The sequence below is a fragment of the Balearica regulorum genome, chromosome 19 (assembly GCF_011004875.1).
Source record: "Balearica regulorum gibbericeps isolate bBalReg1 chromosome 19, bBalReg1.pri, whole genome shotgun sequence".
Taxonomy (NCBI): domain Eukaryota; kingdom Metazoa; phylum Chordata; class Aves; order Gruiformes; family Gruidae; genus Balearica; species Balearica regulorum.
The window spans coordinates 9400799-9418737 of record NC_046202.1 but is presented as its reverse complement, the minus strand read 5'-3'; the positions used below and the strand labels follow the sequence as shown (position 1 = coordinate 9418737).

The window sequence follows — 17939 nt, the reverse complement described above, 5'->3', positions numbered from 1 at the left end:
GTTTGCTTCGATGGGATTTGTGTTAGCATGCGACATCAATATAAACATGCTGCGCTCTGGGTATGTAAAAGTCGACAACTTTGGACTGGGGCTGCTGGGAAGCCTTGGGGAACTGCTCCCAAGGATTGAAATCCCAAGTCTCTTCAGTGGGAACTGGGTCCAAACCTCAAAAGCAGCTTTCCCAAGTGTTTGTCATAAATTCTTACTACGTAAGGTACCGACCGTTGTCTGTACGCTCCGGGTTCGCACAGCAGGTAGCTGAGCGAGGGAGCAGACCAAAGCAATCTGAAAGATGACATTAGCACTGCCACCCCAGTTGTGCAGGGCAGTCATTTCACAGGCCTACCGTGATTTCATTTGGGGAACGTATAAAATACAATCATAAACTTAAAGCAAAAGCTATTATGTAACAGACAGCAAACTGCAACACATGGCAAACATGCCTTAAAAAGAAAAGTAGTATTTTGGTCATCTGCAGCATCCTTTAAACTAAAAGAGGGTAGATTTAGACTAGATGTTAGGCAGAAATTCTTCCCTGTGAGGGTGGTGAGGCCCTGGCACAGGGTGCCCAGAGAAGCTGTGGCTGCCCCTGGCTCCCTGGCAGTGTTCCAGGCCAGGCTGGATGGGGCTTTGGGCAACCTGGGCTAGTGGAGGGTGTCCCTGCCCATGGCAGGGGTGGCACTGGATGGGCTATGAGGTCCCTTCCAACCCAAACCGTTCTATGTTCTATGATTCTTTCAGGAGGCTCAGCTGTCTCAACCATACCACGTACAGAGGTGCTGGTGGTTTTGTGCTCTTTGGAGTAAATTTCTTTTACACCCTTTGTAGCAGAAGGGAGCGGGAAAAGACACGCATTGAGGAATTGTAAGACTTTATCTGAATCCAGCTTCCTTAAAGCCAATCCATTCTGCTTCGGGACTAGAGAAAATTGTGCATTCCGTAGGAATCGATTATCTGCTGCTTCTTTGCTGCTCCTTTGGCTTCCCCACACACTGCCACCCTCTTCCTCATTCCTTCCTCATCTTTGACAGCCGTGTAAAAGTGATCCATTTCAGTAGGGAGCCATTTGTTTGCCGAGCGTTTGAATTGTACTGGATTGCTTCTGGCTATTTATGCTGGTGGAACTGCGCTTGCGTTTCTAGACTCATGGAAAACACTGCTTTTAATATAGACGCTTAGTCTTTCAGCACTGGTGTCGATAGACCAGCGATATCTTCCATCTCCAGCTGGGCAGGCCACCCTTTTCCTTCTACAGGTCTGCATGAATTTGGTTGGGCACCCCAGGTAGATGCAGGTGCCAGTTTCAAAGTGCCTGAAAACTGTTTGCAAACTTCTGAAAATGAGCCCCTCAGGGGGTGCTCAGAGCTAGAGGACATTTCTGTTGGCTTCAGCAGGATTTGTTTCAAAGCCTTCAAAGCATCAGGGCAATTCTGGGAAGTGGGAATGGCAGCGAGAACAGACAGGGTCACGCCCGCACAATTTAGATGCAGTCATCTGCATCACTCATCTACAGTGAAGAGAAAATGCAATTTATTTTTAACACCTTCTTAATTCCAAAATGTTTGTGTGTTAAAAAGATGAAATGACAGCTGATTTCACTGTGGCTCCTTCTCACAGTACTGCCCTGATTCCTCTTGTCCTGAAGAGCTGACAATCCATACTGATTTTCTCTCACTGTGAACTTCTGCGCAACTTAGAAAAACAGGGATCTCAACTTAATAGCCTCTCTGAAAGCTACTTTAACCACGAATCATGACTGTTAGCCTGACAATATCTTGTTCTTCAAATTGCAAAGAAAATCTTCATGCAAATCAGGCTGTTTAGTTTTCATAATTGATTCGCTAATTATTATCATTATTATTTATTGTGGTAAGCCTAATAAATGGCATGTGCATGGCCCATGGGGTGTTATATCCTAAATGGAAGATTTTTTTTATTTTTAATCACAGACCCTATATTTGTTTCTCATTTTACCTTAGAGACTTTAGAGCTGCTGAATTGTATGACCTTGTGGGTTAATGACAGCTCTGGAATAGAGTTGCAGCCTATCTATCTGTATCAGGAGAGAGCAATTAGCAAGTTATTGATAGTCAGAAGAGGCTGCAGCATGAATTCCAGCCGGCAGAACATGGTGGCCTTCTAATACGGGGCGTGAGTGGACATTCCTGGTCAGGAAATAACCGTGCCTTTATTATTTAAAAAAAGATACTCCCAGGGTGGGGAGCTGGTACAGATAGTAAATAATTCTACTTGAAGGCAGGTGTTCCCGCAGGTATGTTATCTGGTCTCCCCACTTTTTCTGTTTAAAGTATTCCTTAGACCCTTGCTGGCCATCATTCTTTTTCTGTTGTGGGCGTCATTTGAGCTTGCTTTGGGGAATAAATTTCTCACTTCTCTCAGTGCCTGCGAGGATTTTTACTTTATTTGCCAGCTTTATGCTGATAGAGATGGAGAATAGGTCGCTCAGAGTCCTTCAAATTACTTCCAGTCTGAATGGAGCAAAAGCAACAGATGGTCTAATGGGAGAGATTGCATCTCCTGGAGAACTACGACCTTCCACAGCTGGGTATGGGTTGGGTGCAGCGATACATCTTGCCTGAGGCACCGAGGATGCTGAGCCTGGGGTGGACCTTGCCCGTGTGCCAGGCTGGCGTGTTCGAACTCCAAGGAAAGGCGGGCTGGGCCACAAGTGCAGCCTCCTCTAGAGGAGGGGGCCGTGACGGGGCACGCCGCTGCCTGCAATAAGCTTGTCCCTGCAAATCCTATCTCATATTAGTGTAATCCGTGCAAGCTGCGAGGCTGGCGGTGGTGTGTGCAGCCACACAGACGTATAGCGGGGCAGAACACTACCATGTAAGCAGGGCTGCGAGGTCTGGCCGCAAGCAGAGGATCAGTCCCCCGAGCCACCTCTTTGATCCAGCTGCCTTTTTATGGCTATTTTCTGCCCTTCTCCACTTGTAAATAACTCTGGCTTTTATTTGACCTATCTTTGGAGTGATTTTCCTCTAAGCCAGACCTTTCAGTGTCTCAGAAACCCTGCAGCACATAAAGGGAACACAAAGAGATGAGATTTTTCTCTAGTCATTTCACCGAATTTAAGCTTGATTGACAAGCCCTGTTCTAGTGCTGGCAACTGGGATTTCCTAGGCGTAAGTGTTAATGGATTTTTGCATTAGTGCTTTACGTGTAAATCCCAGCTTCTGCAGCTGAGTAGCTGTTGTCCCTCAGGTGAGTCTGTTGTCTGGCAGCCTCCTGGCCTTTCCAGGGTGAGGGCGGATATTGTCTTTCCTCTTTTTTTCCAGGAGGCAATAACATGACTCCGGTTGTGCTTTAGGTTAGAAATTGGGAAAGATGGAGGGTTGTGCCTTTGTGGTCTGCTTGCTCTTATTTTGTCCAGTTGTTTTTTAATTAACCTGGGCATTAGCAGCAGCTTCTGCCAGGTACCATCCTGAGCATTTCCAGAGTTTGATGGGTTTTGTTGAGTTATTTTGGTGTCAAGTTAATCCCACCAACAATACTCATTTTCTGCTTTCTCCTGAGAAGAGTGATTTGTTTCCCCATTTAATGTGTGCTGCTTCTCCATCTCCCCATTTAATTTGCAGAGTTTGAAAATGGTTGGCAAGTGTATCCTGAAGGCTGAGAAGGAGAAAGTTGCCAAGAGCTTGGAGCTGTTGAACTTCCTCCTCAAAACTGTGACGGAGCAGGTGAGTGTGTGAGCTGATACGTGGCAAATGGCTGTTCTGAACGCCACCAAGGCCTCTCTTAAATGTCACGCTTGGATTTTTACCTTGTGACTGCTCCATCGCTACATCCCACCTCCTTTCTTACCGAACGTTCCCCTGAAAGGAATGCCTAGCTGGATTTGAGGAAGAAAAGCCCTCATATATGAAGGAATGATCCGTAGCTCTTGTGAGCTCATCTCCACGCACTTGTTGAAGGATTTGTGCAAACACATGTGGCATGTTCTTTCTTACCAGCAGAAATACGGCCTGGGATACAGTGAGGGTGAGCTGGGTTTTATCCCAGATGATTGCTCTGTCCTCTCCACTGAACTCCAGAGATTTTAGTTTCCAGAAACTGGGACTTACTCAGAAGCTTTGTGAGCAGGAGCGAAGCTTTGTTCTGGGGCTTTGTTTTCTCTAATGAAAAATGGCTTTATTGAACATGAGAAGATTTTCTGTAGGTGACAAAATCAGTCTCCAACATGGTCTTATTTACTGGAGCAAAATACCACAGGCAGCAGAATTGCTGAAGCCCAGTTTCCTACTGATAAGCACTGAGCTCACACCACAGCCTGTTTCTTTGTGAAGACCTAATAGGAAAGTGGGTGGAGAGAGATTATTTCCAAGGCTTTTGTAGGAACTGAATAGCCTTCGAGACACCCCTTTCTGTCTGGTATTACTGAAATTATCCAGTGGGTTACAGAGGCTGTAGAGGCGGCCAGAGGCAGCACGATTGCGTCCTTTAGAAACCAGACTGAAAATGCTGCTGCTTTTTTTTTTTAGATAGGTACCTAGTCGTGTGTCATCTTCCCCCTGCTCCCAGCCATGGGCTGAAAAGGAAAGAGGACCAAAGGACCTTTCAGTCCCTCTTACGCCAGTACAATTCTAGCTGTTAGACTCATGCCTCTCATGCTAGAGACCCAGCTTTCAAGCAAACCCTACGACTCACCAATTTTTGTCCCCTGAAATGAAGTGGTGTTGCAGGCGGGCGCAGGGCAGCGGCTCGGAGGAGCCGGGCAGGATTGGTTATTCCTGCCATAGTCTGATCCCAAGGGTGGCCTGTGCCCTGCTGCCGTGAGTGCCCCTTCTGCGTTCACTCTGCCGATTCTCTCTTTGTACTTGCCTCTCGCAGAAGCTGCATGTGAAGCTGACGGAGTTGGACAAAGTGCTGGTAGCTCTGAACCAGCCGGAAGGCATTGGGAATTCGGCACGTCTCGACTCTCTCTACTGGAACGTCATGCGCTGGCTGAATTACACGTATGTACGCTTGGCGCTCGGGCTTCTTGGCTTGCCTGGGAGACTGACCGCCTGTCCTACTTGTCTTCATTGATGTGGGGAAGTAGGAAGAGAAAGGAAGTCAAGGCACTGAGCTCAGGGTAGAGTTTTGAGTTAAATGGAGCTCCTGGGCTGGTGAGGTTGAACCATTTACTGTTTTGCTTGTTTGGAACAGTGCTAGGCTCGTTCCAGGTGCTTACTGGCTTAGGATTGGTCCTGGATGGGAAAGGGTTGTAACGCGTATCTGATACCTGATCTGTCTTGCCAGTAGAGGTAAGACGGCCGATCACCCAAGGATGGAGTGCCTGCTTTCAGCCGTCCCGAGTGGTGCCTGGTTTAACAGCCATTGCCAAAGTTGCAGAGAAGTTTCTAGGCTAGGCTGAGTCACTAGTCCACATCACTGTGGATTGATTCTGCAAACGTGAGCCTGGAAGGAATGAGTGGCTGTCCTGGGAAGTGACTGGATACCAGAGAGTACGTGGCAGGACCTTCAGTCCTCTTCAGTGATTTTTGGGCTCCTTAGCATCTGGATCCCCAGCCTGATGCTTGGAGCAGTTGCCTTGCAGCTCTGAAAGCTGGGGAACATTCAGCATTTATGCTTTAGTGCTCCTGTGTTAAATGGCAGCCGGATTTGACTTTTGCTCCAGGGCACAAAAAAAAAAAAAAAGTAGGATCTCTTCCTCCTTTCTATCAAGAGCTTGCAATCAGAACTTTTGTTTCCCCTTCCTGCTGGCAGTATTTAGTGAGACACACAGCATTAGGGAGTGCTGGGTGCTCTGCTCATGGCTCATGGGAGCTGCGGTCCCAACGTGTGGGTGCCCTGATCTGTGGTATCTCAGCCCAGCAAGAGGCTCTGAGCGAAATGCTTGCATGTGGCACGCTGGCAGAGGGCTCGCAGGCAGGGAAGAATCATACCAGGCAGCTGAAGCTGTTGTCGTGGCCCTTTCTAACGCCTGGAACAGGCTTGTGGGGCGCAGTGGCCTCACCCAGCCCTATGACACGGCCCCAGACCCTTGCCCAGCCTCACGCAGGTCCCCTGGCATCGTAGTGCCCGGGCTGGCACAAGGACGTGTCCTGCCTTAGGAGGCAGCAGAGGCTGCAGCTCGGAGGGGATTGCTACGGTAAGAAACACGCAGCTTGTGCCTGCTGTCTGAGGAAGGGGTTGGGGTTCAGGGGTGCAGCCCGCTGTCGCTGTTGGTGCCGTCTTGCTGTGACACGAAGAGATTTTTGTGCGGGTGAGTTGGGACAAGGCTGTGGCAGGTGTGGTTTGTGCACAGGACCCTGGTGGAGGTGCTGAGAGGCAAGTGCTAACATCAGGTTGTCAGGATAGCGTTTTTCCCCCCTGAGGAGAGGCAGCTTGTCACGCTGAAAACCAGGCCGTGGAATTGGAGCCTGGTCCCTTTTCAGGACTCTTCTCTGGGGACTGAGCTGGTGCAGAGTGGCATAGGCTGGGTGGAGGCAAAGTTGCCGACAGACTCTGTCAGAGAGTCGCAGCAGTGGTGGCTGTCTTGCACGCGCACGTGGGTGCCTAGGTGAGACTGGAACAGTCTGGTGGGGGTTCTTGCTGGAAGATCTCTTGGGATTGTTAGCGCAGCGATGGCCTTGCTGGGGCTGTCACCTTGGACAGACAGGCAGTGTCTCAGTAGCCTTGCACGAGGCCACGGGCAGGTGAGCTGGGGAAGGTGTAGAGTACAGCGTTAGCTGGTCTGTGGAATGGGAGATTCTTCCTCTGTGTGCCACCTTCAGTCCTGGTCTGGCTCCCGTTGTTCATTTAAGCAGTCCCTGTGCAGACTGAGGAGCACACCAGGGATGATGCTCACCCTTGCAGCATGCCTGTGCTTCCTGCACCTCTTCTGTGCATCTGCCTGGTCGTGGACTGCCTGTAGCATGGATCACACCGCTCCCTGGCTGTAAACTAAGTTGTTCTTGATTTTTCATGTTCTCTCTGCAGGAAGCCCAAGAAAGAGAAGACAGCCAAAGAGCCTGCGCAGGAAGCAGAGCCATTTAAGCGGAAGAAGAAAGGCTTCCTGCCAGAGACCAAGAAACGCAAGAATCGCAAGAAGGGCATCCAGGAGAATGGGGTAGCACCAGGAGCTAGTGAAGATGAAGAACCAGCAGGCCCAGAGGAGCAGCCCCTGGGAGCAGAAACCCCCAAGCAGAAGAAAGGCTTCGTACCCGGTAGCGGCAAACACAAGAATCAGAACCGAGGGGTCAGGGAGAAGAGAGTGGCAATGGCGGGGAGTGGGGAGGAAGCTGTTAACGGTGGAGATGCTGTGGCTGACAAGAAGAAGAAAAAGAAGAATATGAACAGAAAAAGAAAAGGTGGTGCAGGCAATGAAGCCGAGCAGGTTCCAGCTGCAAAGAAAACCAAAGGGATTGTCAGCCACGAGACCCAGCAGAAGCAGGGCAAAGCCAAGAAGAAAAGAAAAGGGAAAACAGCTCCAGCGCTGCAGGAGTAAACTCCATGGACTCACCCAGGCCTGGCATGGCTATCTTGGCTCAGAGGACTGTTTTAATATCTTTTATAACTATAGTTTTTATGTCCTCCATGACTTTAAATAAACCTTCCATGATGCTCAGCTCTAAACCCGCGGGTCTGATTTGTGTGGAGGGTTCAGCTTGGAGCACAGGGAGCTTCAGGAGGGCACATACCATGCGGGCTTGGGTACATGCTCACTCTCTCTGCCCTGCCAGTGCCAAACAGCCTGTGCTTGGGAGCACAGACTTTTGTCTCCACGATTTCCCACGGCAGAGGCGAGAGGCTTGTGTGGATGTCTTGGGGAGCTGCGGTAGATGTGCTGGCGCTGTGAGTCGTGTGGTCGAGCCCTGCGGGAGGTTCAGCAGTAACCCCTAAGGGCACGTTTCTGTCCTGCCCAGGCCCAGCAGTACTCACAGATTTTCCAGCCTGGGAGATGCTGACGCTGTCTTGAATGCCTGGAGTTAAATGGGCTTGCACACGCACATTCTGGGGTCAGTTATATCCAGTTTGGCCACTCATCAGGAACTACCATGATCTGGCTTTCTTGCCTTTTTGCTGCTGGGTGCAGGAGGGGTGATGGCCCCTGTCATAGCACAAGGGACATCAATAAAACGGTGAAACAATTGAACTGGTTGATTGATTTGCTAGTCTGCCAGGCCAGCAGGCTCCGTGCAGCCGTGCAAGGCACCCGTAACGAGCAGGCTTGCAGCGATCTGGGGAGGTGATTGCTTGGAATTGCGTCTGCTTATTTATCCCCAGGCTCCTGACTGCCAGAAGGCCATCGCCCCTTTGGAGAGCGCCAGGACCAGGTTCTCCAAGGTGTTGGGTACCTGGTACTTGTTGAGAGCTGAGTCTCAAAGCGTTTGAAACCCTACTCGTGGTGTGGTTGCCTCTAAAGCCTCCTCCTTCCTTTCCTCACCCCTGCCTGCTGACCACCTTGCTCCTGGAGGCCAGAAGGTGTGGGGTGGTGGCTGGCCCTGACTCCTCTCCCAGCAGAGGAGAACAGTCCCCATGAAGGCCCAGGTGCTCTCCTTCCTCCTCCAGAGGAGCTTGGTGCTGGCTCCTGGCAGAAGCAGGCGGCTGCCGGCAGAGTGAGGGGCTGGTGCAGGGCTTTTCCTGCTCTGCTTTCAGCTCTCGTCCCGCAGGTGGGCCTGTACCACCAGACATAGATAAGGGCACTGGAAATGTCATGTTGCTTTTGGAGGGAGTGAGAGAAGAGCTGCAAAGGGCTGTGTTTGCCCATGGCTATTTATCTGCCTTTGCAATGATTCTTTTCTCAAAAGGCATAAAACTCCCTGGGAGACAGCTGCTGGCAGCTCTGCAGACACGTTCAGTTGCAGACTCCGGGGTAGGTGCAGCCCTCTTCTTCCCCTGTCACAGCCGTGATCGTGGAAGGTCTGCTGCGCATCCCAAGGAGCGTGCTGGCTCCGGGTAGCAGCAGGTGAGGGCTGGAGCGCCTGTGCCCTCCTGCTGGCAGGGTTCAGCAGAGAACGTCTGTCCTTTCCTTTCCCACCTTTCGCTTTCTGCCCTCGCAGCTGGCTTCCTCTGGCACCCAAGGGAGGCAGGACTGAGCAGCCCTTCGTCCTTGCTTTGGAGGATGCAGCCCTTGCCCTTCCTGGATTTGGACTGGTGCTGGACTCTGCAAGTCAAGCGCCCTTCAGGTAGTGGCACAGATTGGGGCAGGAGTTGAAGGGGGGCTCTGCGAAGTTGCCCAGGTCCCTCAGCGTGTGAAGGGAAGCTCTCCTTTCGCCCACGCTCGCTAACAGTTGGCCTCCAGCCTCAGCAGGGTTTGCAGGAAGCTGCTGGTCCTCAAGCAGGATGGAGGCTTAGGCTGCAGGTATGTGACCAGGTTAATGCAGAACGGACCTTCCGTGAGGTGGCTGGTGTCTGCATCTCTGAGTAGTGCTCCCACGCTTGTCTGAGCAGTTGAGGGCTGGACTCGTCCTGCTCGACCTTTTCTCCCAAGCCACTTATTAATCTGAAGGTTGTTGTAGGGTCTTGACTGGAATAGCTGCTGCCGCACCCTGCAGAAGAGCTGCAAGTCTTTGTTCCCAGCCAGGAGGTACTGGCAATTATTATTTCCAATCTTGTCTCCAAGAAAAAGGGCGCCTCTGCTTCAGAAGGGACTGTTGGCACTGGGGATGCTGTCCTGCCTCTGCCATTTAACGTGAAAGCTGGTTCATTGCCTTGTTAAAACCTCAATCCCAGCTAAGCCCCTCCAGATGTCTCCGGAGTGATGACTTTTTGTATATTATGCAAATGCAGCATACGAGAGGCCAGCAGGTCAGGGCCATCCGTGTTTAATAATCCAGAAATGCTCTGAAGGGGAGCAGGGGTTTCAAATCTGAACGCTGTCTGCACTAACGATTTCTTCCCTTCTTTCTGTGCAAGTCAGACATCCTGGGACTTTGTACCACTGTCCCTGCAGAACTAGAGGACGAACAGCGTGTGGGTGGGGTGGGTGGGACGCGAGGCGAGCACACGGGTACGCGGGTGTGTTGGGAGAGGGAAGGCAGCGTCCGTCTCTTCAGACGTGCAGCAGGGCAGCAGCTTGATCACGTTGTGGGAGCTGAGCCTGGTGCTCAAGTCAAGAGGGCCTTGAGCAGCCTGGAGCAGGGCCAGGGCCGCGTCAGGCTCCCCGGTTCGGGTGATGCCACGTCACTCCTCTGTGGGAACGTGAGCCTGCTCCTGGCGGGTGCTGGGCAGAGCAGGTACTGTGGCCTCACAACAGGGGCCGCTGCCCCTCTGAGGCTTTTGGGGTGAAGCCTTGTCTACGAGTGTCCCCTTTCAGCTGGTGTGCTTTCTGCCCGGAGAGCACGCAGAGCTGTTGTAGGGACGCGCTGAGCTCTCCCTCGCTTGCAGGCCCAGAGGTGCAATCGCAGCCAAGCTGTGGCAGAGCAGAAGGTCCTGGTCAATGTAACAGTGGTCTGGAAAGAGCCTTTCACAGGGCTGTCATGGCACGTGGCACGGCCAGTGCTTTTGCTAGGGAAAGGTGCCACTTGCTGTGTCTGCTCGTTCCAGCTTGCTGACTGGTTTGACCAGCAGGTTTTGACTGACCAGCTCCCTGGGGTGAGCTGGATGCGGGAGCTCTCTCCAGGCAGCAAAGGGGGAACCTGCTCTTGTCTGCAGAGCTCGTCCACCCAGCACCCCGGAGCCACCGCGCTCCTGCCATGGCCACCGGTGCTGGGGGAGTCCTTGCCCGCGTGAGAGTGAGCCGTGGCCATGGAGCCGAGCCGCTCCAGGGTATCTGCGGGGCTCACAGAGGTTAGGAGCGCGTGCGGATCGGTTTGTTGCTGCCCTTTTGGGACAGAGCGGGGAAGGGCAGAGCATGAGGCTGAAGCCGTGCCAGCCGGTGTTCCTGACAGAGGGATGGCACCGGGGCAGTGCCAGCTGCCAAGCTGGAGAGGTTGTCATCGACCTCTGTCGCGCCAGCGTGGCGGCTGCCGTGCTCGTGCGTGAGGTCAGCCTCCAGCGCTTGTGGAGCGGTCAAGGGGAAAAGGGACAGGAAAGCTGCGAGGCACGATGCAAGTTGGGCTTCAGTAACAGCCGTTTTGCCAATTAAATTACCTGGCTTTAGACTGGCTTTTGTGCACAGTTTATAGAAAGCAGGCACTAATCCACCAAGTCAAATCATGTTTCACCAGCACAAATAAGCATTTTAACAACCGCAAAGGTTTCATTTTGCTTGACTTCATGTCCTGTCTGTCACTGGACCTTTAGGGCTTTGGGGGATAGAAAATGCTTTCGTTTTAATGACGCCTTTTCTTTTCAGCTGTCCCGGGCTCAGAAGCTCTTTGGCAGCGATAAGAGCTCGAGGGTTATTCTGAATGCAAGAAAACAGCCGCAGGCACTGGGGCGCTGAGCTGGAGGGAGCACTCTTTGGGGGGCACCGCTGGAGACCACCCTTTGTCCCAGGCTGGTGGAGCCCCGCGAGGAGGAGGGCTGAAACGGCCTTTCCCAGTCTGGTGCTCACTGGTTCTGGGAAGGCTGTTCACTGTTCTCTTCGAAGTCATGACTGGTCCCAAGGTGCTTTAAGACTCTCCTCACTGCCTGTGACTGGCAGAAGAGTCGGCACTGAAGGGCTCATGGAGGGTTTGGGCAGAAGGGCTGGGACAAGGCTGGCTCCTCTGAGCGGGGGGGTGAGGCTGCGCGTGGCAGGCAGGTGAAGCTGGGCAGTACAGGGCGCTTCTCTGCAAAGGGGGGTAAAAATCTACCTGTGTGCCGGTCTCTGTCCTCCCTCTGAGCCTCATCCTTGCAGATGAGAGCAGGCCATGGCTTTCAAGCCTTTGCCATGGCAGGAGGCCCTGCAGGGCTTGAGGCAGACAGTGGCTTGGCCACCTTCTAACGGGCCTGGTGGGGAATTAGCCGCCCTGCAGCAGCAGGATCTTGGGTGATGCAGGAGAAGCCCGGGGTTTTAGTGCTGGCATCGTATCCCTGTGAGGTGGGCAGTGTCCCACAGCGGTGCAGAGCACTGGTGCTGATGTGCCACTTGTGGCCAATACGCTTGGTAGCACAAATGCTGTGGCAAGTACAGTAGCTGTGACCAACTCGGCAGCAGCCGGGTTTCTTCCAGAGAAAAGAAGCTGCAACAGCTTTTACTTTGATGGGTGGGCCAGCAGAACCAGAGAGTTTCCCCAGTTGCTCATGCTGCCAAGACATCAGTCCCAAGCTTATTTCCAGACTTACATAAAATATGGCCTGGGACAGGTTCAAGACATACCTGGGAGACACTTAAATGACAGGGAAAACACATGTTCGGTCATCTTGTCTTCAGAAACACTTCAGTGAAGCCAGCATGCAGAATGGTAAGTTGTGGTTTTATTTTTCTCCCTTTCTCAGCCAAAGGAGAACCTGTCCTCCCCAAATCTTAGTGGAAGCAGGGCTCAATGGCAATGTTTCTCTGCTTTCTCTTAAAGAATTAATTGTGTAAAATCAGAAGCCCTAAGGTTACAGGAAGTGGCTCAAACCAGTTTGTGGCGTTCAGCTTTGTGGTGTGAGCCAAACCAGCCCAGTTCGCTGGTCAGCAGCATGTGCTGGGGTCGGCAGGATGCTGCTGCTGTTTGGTGCTGGGTCGGTTGGGGCAGTGACTCTCCGGAGGGACTGGCCCTGCTGTGCGGGGTGTCCTGGGCCGGCCACCCATGGGGAACCGCTGCCCCGGCACCCGGCAGACACGGTCACAGCGTGGCTGTTGGCAGGGGAGAGCCTGGCCGCAGGGATTTCCCGCTGACTTGCCTTGCAGCTGTTGCTCATTGCACGTGCTCACAGAGAGGGCTGAATCGACCGCTCGTGAGGTAAACATTGTGTCCTTCTGAGCTTATTTTAAAGTGCTAAAACCGTAAAGTTTTATTTTTGAAGAAGTCATGTACTATGAATTATACAGAGATTTTTTTTTTTTTTTTTTTTTTTGGCCAGGGCCAACAGGAGATGGTTGCAGTGGTTGCTCAGGAGCGAACGAGGTGCCCGTGCAGCCATGGGCCATGCACCAGCAGCCAGACCAGGACACCTGCAGTGGAAATGGCCTCAGCTTGGACGAGCTCGGGCTTTGCAAAGTGAGGCACAGCTCTGGCGGCAGTGTGCGGTGGAGATGGTCAGGGCAGTCAGCCTGTGCAAGCCCAAGCGGTGAGGCTGTTGTGTTTGCCAGACATGTGTCTGTGTACAAAAACCATGTGAGCAGTACAGTCATGTTCCCATTTGTTGGTTGATGGAAGCTAAAGCTGCTGAGCTGCAAAGCTTAGCTGCTGGAACATCAGAATTTATAAAATTATGCTTATTCAAGTCATTTACACAGTATGATTACGCCGAAATCCCCGAGATGAGCTGCCGAAAGGCGATCAGGGTTGATTGTTTAAGCGACAAATCCTTTGCTCACAGGAGCGTCCTGGCCTGGACACTTGCACTGTCCTGAAGGAGAACAGTGCCGAGGGGAAGGTAGGAGAGGTCTCTTCCACGGCTGGTAAGGGGAGGCTCAAAGGGCCCTTGTCCGTGCTGCGGCTGCAGGCCAAGGCAGGAGAACAGGCGCCTGCAGAGCTCCTGAAGCAGCAGGACCAGCCCCTTCGCTCCTTCTTTTGCCCACAAGAAGATGCAACCGTCCTGTGAAGCTGAGGGGCCTGGAAGGGGATGGAGCAGGACCCTGCCTCTGTGCCCACCACTGACTTACTGATCTTTTATCTGGGCCGGATCCAGGCAGCCAACTCGGTGAGAAAAGGAGAGCGTCACTCACCCCCCTCTGCTCCCTCTGACCTTCCCTGCCCGTGGCGTTACTTGTTAAAGGAGCTCCAGGCAGGCTGGTGTCCCGGCAGGTTCATTGCCATCCACATCAAAGCGGTCCTGGCTGGTGGAGCTCGGGGCAGCCTTGTCCCAGGGACCAGCCTTGCAGACGGCAACCGCAGGAGTGTGCAACCAGAGCAAGAGGTGACGCAGGAAAGGGAGCCAGCAGGTATGTTTTAAATACTTTTATTTCTTAATTTACATAAAGGTATATATTTGGCTTATTCATCTTTTTTTTTTATACTCTGAGATTCACAATCAATTGCTCTTAAAAAATAAAATAGTCATTTGCTTCTGAAAGAAATCAGAAAACTATTTTATACGCCTCCCTTGTATAACAAGAAAATATACTATATACTCCCGTACATCACATAGTAAAAGTGATTGTTAAGTGCTGGTTTACCAAACAATAAAGCAAATGGAGAAGAAAACAATTAGGACGGAGGGTGCAGAGAAGAACTCCGCTTTCCAGAGTACAGCCATTCATTCACAGGGTTTAGTCCCCCTGAGGGTCTCTCTCAGCTAGTCTGTAAAAGGGGAGAGGCTCTTGGGTTCACCCAGATTCTAGCTCTCGGAGCAATGGCAGCAGGAGGCATTGTAGTTACTTGGGGGGCAGCTTGCTGCTTTTTTGGGGTCATTTTCTTGCCTCTCTGTGCAGTTCCCATTACCTCTGTTTCTCTTGCTGTGTGCAAGCCGCCTAATTGCTCCTGTAGTGCGTGCGTTGGTGCAAATGCAGCGTTAGCTGTGGAGGGGGTTAATGGCTGCTTAAAAAAACCCAACCATTTATGAAGGGGAGTAGAAGAAAGCCCTGAGGGGCACTCTGGACACCCTGCACAGACCCTGATGAATGCAGCGAGGCTGCGTCCCACACAGAACACCGGGAGATCGGAAGGAGCCGGCGCCTTGAGGCAAACCATGGGAGAGGGCAGACTCTCGGGCAGAGGTGGGGAACAGGGGCAGAGCACAGGGAAGGACCGGTCGCAGCCCTGAGGAACAGGGTGAGCAGCAGGTACCAGGGAGTGGGGGCAAGACACAGCAGCACCCGCTGAGAACCCCAACACCTTTGCCCTCACGTGGCTCCCTGTCCTGAGGAGATGTGTACATGCTGGGATGAGAGGGTGTGGGTAGTGCTCGCTGCCTTTCGTAGCATTTTCCCATGTCTTTTCAAATGCCTTCAAAGGCTCCTGGTTGTGTACTCTAGTTTTCAGACATTCACATGAAGTGATTTTCTGTGCACGCGATCAGTGGCTTTAAAGGTATTATTTGTCCCTATTTGGACTATTTAATTTTGTGTTGAAGCTTAGAACCCCAAAGATAACCTTGATCACCTGAACAACTACTTAAGTGATGGGCTAGAATCTTGCTTCATTCAGTGTGATGGATACTAAAATACACTGATTCGTTATAAAAAATTAATTATCTTTTCCTATGAACAGCCTTTCTTTATAAAAACAGAAATACTCATTTTAATGAGGGTTGTTGCTCAGCTTGGATAGAAGTAATACGCATTCAGTCTAGACTTCTAGAAGGGCTGAGTTTCCTTTCCCTTCTGTTCACCTCTGAGCTGTTAGAGCTGCTGCTTCGGCTTCCCTCTCTTAGCCTGGAACATGTGAGAGCTGGGATTCAGGGATCCCGTGGTGTGGAACCGCTGCAGGTAGGACTCGCTTCTCACTCCCTCGCTTGCTCCCTTCCCTCTTCCCTTGTTAAAAAGAAAGCCACAGCAATTTCCTTCATATGCGCAGAAGATAAAGCTGGCCTGTAACAGCGCTGTGCTTCTCTAACAAGGGCCGGGGCTTGTCACCAACAAGGAGGGCTACTGAAATTACAAAACACTCAACTTCCCTTTTCATTGTTGACTCCTGAGAATTAAGTTTAAGGACAATTCCTAATCTCTGAACTTCAGCAGGAATGCTTCATTTTGTTGACAGTAAATGCTACAACAGAGAGAGCCTATCAGAAAAGCAATTTGGGAAATGTGGCTAATCTTCTTTGGTCTCTGAGATGAAATGACTGATTGTTGGGTTCCATTTTAAACAGCTTAACAAGGAATTTCTTAATGGGAATCAGAAATTCATGTGCCTTTAAAGCCAAGTGTTTGGCTCCTAGACTACAGAGGCAGTATTTCCCCCATGAATGTAAATAGTGGCACAAGGTGGGAAATGAAGCATTGTTTTGGATTTGCTTTGCTTTATTATTTCTAGCACCTGCTTGCTGTTCTCGGGAGGATGCCCAGGCACTCAAAGAAAATTTCTGGGTCTAGTTGTTTAGCCAAATCTTAAAGCTATTGTTAAGGTATTTTAGGTGACAGAGCAACCTTCACAGAAGAGTCCTGTGGAGCCTGATGGGGAGGAAAGGCTCACGGTGTTAAAGGAGTCACCCCCTCCGACCCCACCTGCCTGAGCAGAGACCGGCTATGTGGTGGGTATCAACCAGTTCACTGGTAACTGGAATTACCGACCATCTCTACTACAGTGTGGTACTGTAGGTCCTAGCACATCTTGACAGTGAAGGGGAGATAAACCCCAGATTTACTAACAGTATTTTCCTGTGTCTCTGAACAAACTTGTGCCACAATCAGGACAGCCAGCTGCCAGACTTAACTCGTATCCAGTCCCGGTTTGGCATTTCCTTTGCTGATTTAGTCCTACTTGCAGCCCAACCACAGCCACTTGTTAAACATGAGCACAAGAGTGAGGTGCCTTCATCTGCTTGAGGTGTGTGCTAAACTGGAGGGGAGTATCTAACCTGTGGGAGACATCCAAACAGAAAAAAAGGGAGCAGGGAGTTCACTGAACCAATGCCCTTTCTCTGGAAGCCTGACTCTGCTCGCCTGCCTTCCCCACACCGTTGCAGCATCAAGGTGACCTAGCATAAATTTGGCTCGTGGAGGCGAGGTGCAGGAAACACAAGCCTCTCGTGAAATGGCACTCCGACCGCTTTACAGACACATGCTTCTGCGTTTGAGACTAACACAGTTCAGACACTGGCCTTGTGTATTAAAGACCTCAAATGCATCTTCATAAAGATAAAAGTGACCAACTGACACCCCAGGAAGAGTAGTCTGGGACTGTGTGTGGGGTCGGGCAAGCATTAAACCTAAGCATTGTTCCAAAGAAACAGCTACAGCAGAGTATCAGCCACCTGCTTTGAAAATACCGACAGGGAGAATTAGCATTGACAATACGTGTAATATGACATGCATGTAAACAAAGCATGATGTCACTGGCACAGCAGTATTGCACTACCAGGCCCTAGGTAAAGCTATTCAGCCAGATGGATTTTGGTATTTTAAAAACCTGTGAACCTCCTAGGCAAGGTTGAATTTAGTATATTGAGCAAACTCTAGAGCCCCTAGGTATTTCTGTCCAAAGTTCTTGTGGGCCTTTCTGTAACAACCACCAGCATACCCAGTGCAGCGAAACTCTCTCCTCCGTCCCATTGCTCAGCCTCGGGTGACAGGCAGTCACCCACTGGAAGTCTTCCTACGGGGCCCGTGCAGGGCCTCATACCCAGGCACTGAGATGAGGAGAGTTGTGGACGTTATTCGTGTCTGGTATGGTTGCACAGGCAGCCGCAGATTTTAAATGTTTAAATAAAAACTGTTTATCTAAATATATATATATATATATATCTGTCATCTAATGTCTTCAGCAGAAATAAAGCATCTTATGACATAGTTAAATAAAAAATAATAATCTGAATTGAGCCTTCAGTGTTAAAGAAAAGGTGATGTACAGAATAGGTCCCCAACTAGTGCAGTCTCTGGGTGTGGGAGTGCTGACAGAACAGCAGCATTCAATAGGACGTAAGTTGCCCTATAAACAATGCAGACTTCATTGGCTACAACTAAAACCATATACACAATCTACAGTCACTCACTTGGGTAGCACATTGTGGGTCCAGCGGACAGTTGCTTTCGATGCTCAGAGGAACCTGTGAATGTCCTTATGCTCAAGAATTACTTGTGTTCCAGGCTGCCCTGCTCATCTCCTGGTGCCTGACCCTGCAGGCTGGAGCGGTGGGATCGATTTGGTGTGGGATAACCCTTCCAGGGTGGTGTGGAGCTGAAGGATCCACTGGTTTCCAGTACGGAAGGGCTTTGAGCTTGAGATTGGTGTGGTGGTGGGGGGAGCAGGAGTCCACATGTCATTTCCTTCACTGGCAACTGCAAACAAAGAAGAGAAAAAGGTGGTTCA

At 51.0% G+C, this 17939-nt stretch overlaps 2 protein-coding genes across 3 annotated transcripts in view; one reads left to right on the top strand and one right to left on the bottom strand.

Annotated features, from left to right (window-relative positions):
• The window catches only part of MYBBP1A (MYB binding protein 1a), a 60424-nt gene extending 52840 nt beyond the window's left edge, over positions 1-7584 (top strand). The window contains exons 25-27 of the mRNA XM_075771254.1: positions 3603-3704; positions 4855-4979; positions 6949-7584. Coding sequence (XP_075627369.1) covers positions 3603-3704; positions 4855-4979; positions 6949-7456 — 735 coding nt within the window. The 3' untranslated portion in view covers positions 7457-7584. The remainder of the gene's footprint in view (positions 1-3602; positions 3705-4854; positions 4980-6948) is intronic.
• Positions 7585-13913: 6329 nt separating this feature from the next.
• Positions 13914-17939, bottom strand: part of LOC104630112 (SPNS lysolipid transporter 2, sphingosine-1-phosphate) — a 140734-nt gene continuing 136708 nt past the window's right edge. For both annotated transcript variants that reach the window (XR_012838366.1, XM_075771426.1), the window contains one exon: positions 13914-17908. The gene's annotated coding sequence lies outside the window, so the exon portion shown is untranslated. The remainder of the gene's footprint in view (positions 17909-17939) is intronic.